Source organism: Myotis brandtii, unplaced genomic scaffold, assembly GCF_000412655.1.
Source record: "Myotis brandtii unplaced genomic scaffold, ASM41265v1 scaffold48, whole genome shotgun sequence".
NCBI classification, from domain to species: Eukaryota; Metazoa; Chordata; class Mammalia; order Chiroptera; family Vespertilionidae; genus Myotis; species Myotis brandtii.
The window spans coordinates 7,828,195-7,839,103 of record NW_005368341.1 but is presented as its reverse complement, the minus strand read 5'-3'; the positions used below and the strand labels follow the sequence as shown (position 1 = coordinate 7,839,103).

The window sequence follows — 10,909 nt, the reverse complement described above, 5'->3', positions numbered from 1 at the left end:
CACCTTAGAAGACTTTACACTCAAGGATAAATCTATCCAGGCTGCTAATCTTTTGTGAGGCATGAGTTCATTTAAAATCTGACCTTGTATCATCTCCTGCCCAACTCCCTGCAAGAAAAAGAAAAGCCTCCTCAAAACATTCTATCCTAAATTGATCTCTCATGTCTCATTATCATGTATCTTCATAGAAAGCTATGGCTGTTTGATTAAAATTTATCATTAAGACTAATCTACCCAAGTCACTGGCGCATGTCCACTGGAGAACAGTTTTATCTTAAGTCAAGTTGACAGATGAGCTGACCTTGGAGCTGAATTTGTCCTCTCTCTCATTTCTTTGGAAAATGACAGACATATGTTTTCCAGGGAGTGTGGAGGCTATGGCATTTTTGTATTCTACCTAAAATCTCTTTTATGAATTTAGTTGTACTGGAAAAATATTGAGAACTAATTTTATTATTTTTTCTTTTTTTTTACATCCATAACTTATTTATTTTATAAATGGCAACCACCAGTTGGTCCTCTGTATCTATGAGCTTGGTAATTTGTTTCGTTTAGATTCCACATATAAGTGAGATCATATGGTATTTGTCTTTCTCTCTCTGACTTGTTTCCCTTAGCATAATGCCCTCAAGGTTCATCCTTGTCATTGTAAGTGGCAGATTTTATTATTTTTTATGGCTGAATAATATTCATACACACACATATATGTGCATATACCCCATTTTCTTGAGAACTGTCTATTTTAAATGTACCAGTCATTTATTTTTTTCCTCAGTATTGTGTCTAATATAAACTCAGGCTCCTGTTACTTTTGAGTAACTAAATGTTCAAATTGCCAGTGAACTTGATTTTCTACTTAGGAGTACATTCTTTTCCAAAACAAATCATTTATTTTTTTCCTCAGTATTGTGTCTAATATAAAATCAGGCTCCTGTTACTTTTGAGTAACTAAATGTTCACATTGCCAGTGAACTTTTCTACTTAGGAGTACATTCTTTTCCAAGACAAGAGCAAAGATCAGGTCAGACTTTACCTTCCATGTTGGCCAATCCCCGATGAAGGTGCAGGAATTGGTTTAGGGACACATCCTGTGCTGTCGAACTTCTGTACTTCTTTGCCTTTACACCTGCCCAGAATTATGCTTCTCCTGTCCCCAGAGTCTAAATAGAACCCACTTTTCTGAATATGAGAAATGCTTCCCCCCCTAGTGAAATCTTCTCTTGATTTCCCAATTAAAAATTCTCTTTCCTTCTCTTAGACCTAGGTTTCTCTACCCAAACCTCGCTGCTGTCTTCCTTCACCTTTGACCTTGCAATGCTGTTAGTTTTGCTTTTAGTCCCCTAATGGAGTTTAGGATTTGGTAACAGGGGTGGGGGAGAGGGGAGTACTCTGTGGGAATTAACCATTAGCATGCACCCTGATGCTGCAGAAATATTTGCAATAATAGAATTATTGCTTTTATTTTATTTTATTTTTTTATTATAGTTTTTATTCAACAGTTTTTTTTGTATTAGCTTCAGGTGTACAGCATAGAGAATAGACATTCAAATGGGTTACAAAGTGTTCCCTCCAATAATTCAAGTACTCACCTGGCATCCTACATAGTTATTACAGTATTGTTAACTGTATTCTCTGTGCTTTACCTTATTCCCCTGTGCCAGTTTTGTAACTACCAAATAGTACTTCCCAATCCCATCACCTTTTTTACCCTTTTCCCCAACACCACTAAACTCTGGCCTCCATCAGTTTGTTCTTGGCATCTATAAGTCTGTTTCTAGTTTGTTTGTTTATTTTGTTCTTTAGATTCCACATAGAAGTGATATCATATGGTATTTGTCTTTCTCTGACTGACTTAATTTACTTGGCATAATACACTCTAGGTCCAGCTGTGCTGTTGCAAATGGTAAGATTTCATTCTTTTTTATGGCCAAGTAATATTTCATTGCATATATGTACCACAACTTTTTTATCCACTTGTCTATTGATGGGCACTTGTGTTGCTTCCACATCTTCGCTATTGTAAATAATACTGCAATAAACAAGTTGGTGCATATATTCTTTCAAATTAGTGTTCTGGGTTTCCTTGGATATATACCCAGAAGAGGAATCACTGGGTCATAAGGAAGTTCCATTTTTTAAGTTTTTTAGGAACCACCACACTTTTCCACAGTGGTTGCATCAATTTGCTTTCTTAGCAACAGAATTACTGCATTTTTTTTATACTTCACTGTGTTCTTTTTAAAAAATGCATTTTTTGGGGGGAACTCTGTGGGGATGACATTAAGAACCACTTTAAAAATTAAAGACAATTTTCTTTCATTTGTTTGTTTAAAAATAGATGTGAGATCATATTTCCCTTTAGTTTCTCCTTTTGCAGTTCTTGTTCCAATAATATGTAAGTCACTCTGATTTAACATTCACATGCCTGGTTCATTTGATTGAAGCTCAGAACAAATTACTATCAATTTGCTCTAATTAAAATTTAGTATTAAAAAGTGTTTCATGTTTGCCATATGAAAAGTAAATAGCTAAAAGGTATTAATAAAGGTGTTTTGGAGAATAATATTGGGCTCATTTCTCAGATCACATCTTATTTCCGCTAAAATGAAATATTGTTTCTCTCTCACAGAGTAGTGATGCATGCACATTTTAATCTGGTAATTGACTCTCTGGATGTGATTCAGTTCGTACAGCAGTTGTGGGTACCTAGGATACGCCCAGCAGTGGGCTTCAGGGAATATCTACTTTGATGAAGTTTGGCACAATTTTCATTGAGTTTTCTTTGTAATACTTAGTACTGGTCGGATGTGCCACTCTGAAAATCCAGAATCTAAACCATAAGGGAACTTAATCAAATTGCCAATTCCTTATTAATTTTCTTCCTCATAATGAAAAAATATGCTTAGACAAATAATTAGATAGTGTATAGAGAGGCTCCTTCTCATAACTGTGAGCTTCCTGATACCATGATGTCTAATTGGATACGAAATGGAAAAGGCATTAACTTTAGTGAAATTATAATCTTCTATCTAGCGAAAAGGTTTTTAAACAAAAGTAATCCAGTGTTTGTATATCTTTTCAAACATTAAGCTCAATTTTTTGGTAACAGGAAAAGATGCTATTATATGGGAAATCTATGTACCTTCTGCTCAGTTTTGCTGTGAACCTGAAACTGCTCTATAAAATAGTCTATTAGGGGGTAGAGGGATGATGCTGTAGATGAATCAAAGTGGAAAACTCTCCAAAAAGGCCATTCTCTTCTTCTGTGTCAATAGGAAGATTTCCCCTTTCAGGAATTATGTCTTAGTTCTGTCAGTGAGCCACTTTGTGGAAGGAAATAGACACTTAGGCAGTAAAAATATTTATTGCCTGGCAACTGAATGAAAGCTGTGCTAGGCAGGGCAGTGCAAAGATCCTCAAGCCAAGTGCTGCCAGTACAGTATCAAGGTCAAGTTGAGGCATCAAAAACCTATAGTCATTACTTTGGGAGTAGGGAACAGGGTTGGGGGCATTGCTGATGATCCTTCTTCCTGCATATTTAATGTGGCATGAATTGGTTAAAATGGGAGCACTCATTTATTTGAACAGACCTGTACCAACATTATTTCAAAAAAGGTAAGAGACGCTATATACTATACTGTCCATCATATAAACTCAGTGACTTTATTTTTTAAAATATATTTTTATTGATTTCAGAGAGGAAGGGAGAGGGAGAGATAGAAACATCAATGATAAAAGAGAATCATTGATTGGCTGCCTTCTGCACGCCCCCTTACTGGGGATCGAGCCTGCAACCCAGGCATGTGCCCTTGACTGGAATTGAACCTGGGACTCTTCAGTCCGCAGGCCGACGCTCTATCCACTGAGCCGAACCATCTAGGGCTACACTCAGTGACTTTAATAGACCAGTGAACCTTTAACTTTTGAGTGTTAAGATAAAGAATGGTCTGTATGTTACAACAGGTATTTTCTGACTTATGAATATTGAATTATTATTTACTAGTAGACTATTCTGTCTCAGCAACCACTTAGCTTTTTTTTAATCGTCACCCAAGGATATGTGTGTGTGTTTTTTAATTGATTTTTTGAGAGATAGGAAGGGGGAGAAAGAGACAGTGGGGAAAAGAGACAGAGAGAGAGAAAGAGAGAGGGGGGGAGATAGAGACATTGATGTGAGATAGAAACAATGATTGGTTACTCCTGTACATGCCCCACCAGGGATCAAATCCACAACCTTTTGGTGTACAGATGACACTCTAACCAGCTGAGCTCCCAGCCAGGGCTTAGCATTTTTTTCTCTGGTATATATGTTTCGTTGTCTTCTGTTTTTTAAGTAATGATCTTATTCATGAAAATGCTACAAGAAGCAAGTTGGGTTTTTTTCTTTCTTATTTTTTTTTTCTCTTTTTAAACCAACTGCTTGCTCAGAAAGTTAGAGAGCTGAATGATACACAGCAGAACTCTCAATTCCTCCAGCCTTGACTCACCCTCCATGGGTAGTCCCGAAGCCCAAGAACTGAGCTTGACAAATGCCAGGAATCTAGTCTATACTTTTAATTCAGTGTTCAAAGCCCTATCTGTGTTAAGGTAAAAGAATGACAAATATGCCTACTATTGGCTACTTCCATGTCACTGCTCAGTATTATCCTGTGTCATCTCATGTGATCCCGCCCTCCAAACAGCTGTGCTTTATTTTCGCTGATGTGCCCACTTATTCCAGGTTATTTCCACTGATGTCAGCCACGCCTGAGAGGCCAAGCCTTCTGTTTATAGCACTGGGATAGCATCCAAGACAGTATGAGAAGGACGTGGCCTCTCCTGCAGGTACAGAAGATGCTGAGATTGGCATTGGTGTAAGCAGTTCATCAAGGTGTTCTCCAGTGACAGAGATGAGCACTGTGACTTTTTTCCTCCCACATATGCCAGGCTGCTGCGTGATAATATTCAGGACATGTTTTAGGAAGGAGAAGAAGACAAAGATAAGATTTCATGTTCAGAGGGTCTTTCTCAAACCCTTAACGAAGGAGACATTCTAAATGAGGTCTTCACGTTGAGAGACAAGGCCAGAAGAGCAGCTTGTGAAGGGACTGATTCAGAATGCTTCCTTGTGCTTCAGGAAACTCAACATATTAACTAAGATGAACATATAAACTAAGAGAATGGCACATGTAAAAATCAGTGCAAGCCCAGCCAGTGCTGCTAAGTGGTTAGAGCATCGGCCTGCTCACCAAAGGGTCATGGGTTCCATTCCTAGTCAAGGGCATCTAACTGAGTTGCAGGTTTGGTCCCTGGCCCAGTCGCACCAAAGGGTCATGGGTTCCATTCCTAGTCAAGGGCACCTGAGTTGCAGGTTTGGTCCCCGGCCCAGTCAGGGCTCAGGGTTCGTGTGGGAGGCAACCAATCAATGTGTCTCTCTCACATAGATGTTTCTCCCTCTCCCCTTCCCCCTCTTCCTCCCTCTCCCTTTCCCTCTCCTCCTCCCTCTCCCCCTCCCCTCTTCCTTCCACTCTCTCGAAAAAGCAATGGAAAAAATATCCTCAGGTGAGGATTAAAGAAAATCAATCTCAAATATTTTATTTATATTTCTTTGGTTTTCATTAGAATAACGTTTATAGGAGCAAGGTTGTCAAATGGGAGATCGGTTTTCAGAAATATGTAACTAAATGAAGAAAGCAAGTACAAGTCAGCAGGCAAAAGTACTATGTTTTGAGTGTATTGTTTTGGTTTTGGTTTTTAGTCTTAGAATTTCTGAGAACTCAGTATTTTCCTTTATGCTCTTCAGTAGCTTTGGTTAGAAATGCTTCCTTTTCTTTGTTCTGGTTCATCTCTTTATGATAAAAATTTTAAACATTGAGAAGGAATGGTACACTGTCTAGGATGACAGGTTAATTATCTTCTTTGCCCCTTAAGGGAACCTAGTAAGAATTTGGAGATATGTGGGTGCTGATAGCTTACCCCTACGGTCTGTGTGTTCTACCAAAAATAATGAAAAAAGGAAATTCAGGTCCGCTACCGAATCTGAGGATACACAGCTTTGATAATACCAGCCTGTCATTTCAGATGAGAAGATAAAAAATTCACTCAGAAAATAAAGAAGAAAGCAAACGAAGAGATTTTATTCACCGTGTGTCTCAGCATAACCTGCTGTAGAAATAAAACAGTAATAATGAAAACATTACATGAAGGTTCCTTCAGTAGTCACTCTGCCTTTTCTTTTCTCCTTTCTTCTCTTTAAAAAATGTGAATATAAAAAGAGACTTTCTTTTTACCCTTCCACTCTGTACTTTATTTTAATTTTATTTTTTTCATTTTAAAGGAGATTTTTATGGAATTTGGAGAAAAAGTAGCACTTTCAAAATACACATGGAATATTAAGAAAAACCGATCAAGTGTTGCTCTGTAAAGCAAGTCTCAAGTGCTCCAAATGTTATCCTTCACACGTGGGAGAACATCTTGTTTTTCCTTCCCTTTCCCCCAAACCAAGCTTTACGAAGATGTATTACTGCTAAACTTTTATAGTCAATGGATTTGTGAGTCATTGATTTGAAATTAATATAAATAAGATGCCAGTCTGCAGTCCTGTAAAAGATTCAATATCATGGAATTAACGGCACACAGGTAAAATGGGCAACACATCTCCTTTGCCTTTGTTAATAGCACTTTCCAGTGATACTTTGATGGTAGAAAGTGAGCTTCTTCAGCATTCATAAGCTTCAATGTAGTTAAACCTTATGAATACAAATTCTAATAATTAACTTACTACCTTGTTAACTGAATGAGCTCTAGTTCTTATTTTTAAATTATAATGGTGTAGACCTTTGCGAGCAAACCAGGGAAAGGGATGTCCATCCTGGATGTCATCCAGGCTTTCCAGTTTAGGACACTAGAATATCTCCTGCAAGATGTCTTCAAGTAAAGCTAGTTCACACATTACTTTATAGACTTTTCATGTCTTTGGGGACCTGATAACTTACATGTATTTGACCAGCAGAATATATTCTTATACTTTCTATTTGTTTTCAAGGTGTGATTTCTTTTTTTTTCTTTGTTGATTAAGGTATTACATAAAAAAATGTGGAACGCTTCACAAATTTGCATCTCATCCTTGCGCAGGGGCCATGCTAATCTTCTCTGTATCTTTCCATTTTTAGTATATGTGCCGCTGAAGCGAGCACCCACTCTGTACTTTAATTAGAATATTAGTATTTAATTAATTCCACTGAACCCGGGGGAGGGAGGGGGGATAAGGATATGTTTCAGTAATTTGTGAATTCACCTCCTAGCAGGGTTTGAAGAACAGCATTGGTAGACCTGAATGCTCCATACTGCCTCCATTAAAATAATACACAAATCTTGCCTATAACTGGAGCCAGCACAGCTTAAACCCAATTGTGGTCTTCAAAGCTCTTTCTCTTGGCATTACACTGTGTTTAAATCCAGTGCAAGTGATATAACATAACCATCTGTGATAAATTTATGGAATTTATGACTTTATGTCATGATAGATAGTAAATGTAAAAAGTATGTCAAAGGTATTTTTACATAAATTCTGGAATAAAAGCTCATTCTGGACTGCTTGTTGCAAGACTTGATTTCTAGTCTTGTCTTTGTTTGTAATTGGACATGCTTAAGCAGGATTCACTTCTTCACCTATAGAAGGAGGCTACAGTATCCATAGTTTTTTAAAAAAATATTAGTAATGTATTTTTTACATAAATTTCACCTATAATCCTGAGACCCTAAATTCCACCTGCTTGACCTCCCTTTCCATCCCCCACAATAGCCCTGATCTGCCTCCAAGAGCTTATACAACTCCAAGGCATATAGTATGAGAACCATAAATGGGGAGGTATACCATGTTCATCAACTAGTAGACTCAATATTGTTGTAAAGTCTCCAAATTGATCTCCAGCTTTAATCTGTTGAGAGAAAGAAAAGATAAGGCAATAACTATAAGGAAGTTACTGACCTATAAAATCTAAAATAAAGAATAACTGTGTTATGTATTAAGTTTGGGGGAGGTGTTTTAGTGATGGGCAATTCTGACTTTTTCTTTTAACCTGAAAAGAATGTGAGCAAAATCAACATGAGGGTAAATCAAAAAATTTAAAATTTTGGATTCTGAAGAAAGCTCTTTTCCTTAATGAATATTAGTTGATGTCATCTTCTGGTAGTTAGTTGCTGTTAAGTTGGTTGAATTGAAGCTTAAAGGATACAAGAGAAAGTCTGAAATAAACTGTTTAGCAGTGTGCTGGACTGACAGTGGGAAATGAATGATGAAATTAATGAACTACATTGAGAGCCAACATGAGGTTTACAGCTGCTACCTTCTTCAATGGATGGCTACCAGTCGGGGTCCAGTCTGGAGTTAAAAACCACCCTGTAATTTAAACAGTGATGATTTAATAGAGAGAGTTATTAACTATTTGCAAGATATTTGCTATTAAGAAGGTATAAAAGAGAATTCTAAAGCAGTGGTCGCCAACCGGTGGTCCGCGGACCACTAGTGGTCTGTGAGGTCCAAAAGGTTGGCAACCGCTAGTTTAAGGAAACCTTTGGATCAGCAGTCGCCAACCGGTGGTCCGCGGACCACTAGTGGTCTGTGAGGTCCAAAAGGTTGGCAACCGCTAGTTTAAGGAAACCTTTGGATCAGCAGTCGCCAACCGGTGGTCCGCGGACCACTAGTGGTCTGTGAGGTCCAAAAGGTTGGCAACCGCTAGTTTAAGGAAACCTTTGGATCAGCAGTCGCCAACCGGTGGTCCGCGGACCACTAGTGGTCTGTGAGGTCCAAAAGGTTGGCAACCGCTAGTTTAAGGAAACCTTTGGATCAGCAGTCGCCAACCGGTGGTCCGCGGACCACTAGTGGTCTGTGAGGTCCAAAAGGTTGGCAACCGCTAGTTTAAGGAAACCTTTGGATCAGCAGTCGCCAACCGGTGGTCCGCGGACCACTAGTGGTCTGTGAGGTCCAAAAGGTTGGCAACCGCTAGTTTAAGGAAACCTTTGGATCAGCAGTCGCCAACCGGTGGTCCGCGGACCACTAGTGGTCTGTGAGGTCCAAAAGGTTGGCAACCGCTAGTTTAAGGAAACCTTTGGATCAGCAGTCGCCAACCGGTGGTCCGCGGACCACTAGTGGTCTGTGAGGTCCAAAAGGTTGGCAACCGCTAGTTTAAGGAAACCTTTGGATCAGCAGTCGCCAACCGGTGGTCCGCGGACCACTAGTGGTCTGTGAGGTCCAAAAGGTTGGCAACCGCTAGTTTAAGGAAACCTTTGGATCAGCAGTCGCCAACCGGTGGTCCGCGGACCACTAGTGGTCTGTGAGGTCCAAAAGGTTGGCAACCGCTAGTTTAAGGAAACCTTTGGATCAGCAGTCGCCAACCGGTGGTCCGCGGACCACTAGTGGTCTGTGAGGTCCAAAAGGTTGGCAACCGCTAGTTTAAGGAAACCTTTGGATCAGCAGTCGCCAACCGGTGGTCCGCGGACCACTAGTGGTCTGTGAGGTCCAAAAGGTTGGCAACCGCTAGTTTAAGGAAACCTTTGGATCAGCAGTCGCCAACCGGTGGTCCGCGGACCACTAGTGGTCTGTGAGGTCCAAAAGGTTGGCAACCGCTAGTTTAAGGAAACCTTTGGATCAGCAGTCGCCAACCGGTGGTCCGCGGACCACTAGTGGTCTGTGAGGTCCAAAAGGTTGGCAACCGCTAGTTTAAGGAAACCTTTGGATCAGCAGTCGCCAACCGGTGGTCCGCGGACCACTAGTGGTCTGTGAGGTCCAAAAGGTTGGCAACCGCTAGTTTAAGGAAACCTTTGGATCAGCAGTCGCCAACCGGTGGTCCGCGGACCACTAGTGGTCTGTGAGGTCCAAAAGGTTGGCAACCGCTAGTTTAAGGAAACCTTTGGATCAGCAGTCGCCAACCGGTGGTCCGCGGACCACTAGTGGTCTGTGAGGTCCAAAAGGTTGGCAACCGCTAGTTTAAGGAAACCTTTGGATCAGCAGTCGCCAACCGGTGGTCCGCGGACCACTAGTGGTCTGTGAGGTCCAAAAGGTTGGCAACCGCTAGTTTAAGGAAACCTTTGGATCAGCAGTCGCCAACCGGTGGTCCGCGGACCACTAGTGGTCTGTGAGGTCCAAAAGGTTGGCAACCGCTAGTTTAAGGAAACCTTTGGATCAGCAGTCGCCAACCGGTGGTCCGCGGACCACTAGTGGTCTGTGAGGTCCAAAAGGTTGGCAACCGCTAGTTTAAGGAAACCTTTGGATCAGCAGTCGCCAACCGGTGGTCCGCGGACCACTAGTGGTCTGTGAGGTCCAAAAGGTTGGCAACCGCTAGTTTAAGGAAACCTTTGGATCAGCAGTCGCCAACCGGTGGTCCGCGGACCACTAGTTGGTCGATGTTTCTCTCTCATTGATGTTTCTAACTCTCTATCCCTCTCCCTTCCTCTCTGTAAAAAATCAATAAAATATATTTAAAAAACAATTTTATGCATAGACTTTCTTCTATGTCTATGTCTAAGTAGTATGTGTTCATGAATGATGTATATTTCACTTAAAAAAATTACAAACATTGTTTTCAACTCGCTGTGTTTTGTTTTAACCACTGCATGATAATCAGGTCTCTGATGTTATGTATTTACTAGAGGCCTGATGCACAAAATTCATGCAAGAGTAGGCTTTCCTTCCCCCGGCTGCTGGCACCAGCTTCCCTCTGGCACCTGGGACCTGGGCTTCTCTGCAGCCCCGCCTTCGTCTGGAAGGTCATCCGGTCTAATTAGCATATTATGCTTTGTAGTGGGTTATCTCCCCAAATATATTTTAATGTCTATCATTTGAAGCGATCTCATCCAGACCTAAAATTAAATTGTATATGCACACACACAAAATTATATTATAATTTTTTTAAAAAAATTATTATTATAT

The 10,909-nt window shown here is 40.3% G+C and overlaps 1 protein-coding gene across 7 annotated transcripts in view; it reads left to right on the top strand.

The window, feature by feature from the left end:
* The window catches only part of CDK14 (cyclin-dependent kinase 14), a 516,851-nt gene that overhangs the window by 336,199 nt on the left and 169,743 nt on the right, over window positions 1–10,909 (top strand). The window contains exon 10 of one of the 7 annotated variants that reach the window (XM_014547612.1): window positions 6,317–6,494. The exons of the other annotated variants lie outside the window; for them this stretch is intronic. Coding sequence (XP_014403098.1) covers window positions 6,317–6,403 — 87 coding nt within the window. The 3' untranslated portion in view covers window positions 6,404–6,494. Of the gene's footprint in view, window positions 1–6,316; window positions 6,495–10,909 lie in introns of those variants that run through there. 7 annotated transcript variants of the gene reach the window in all.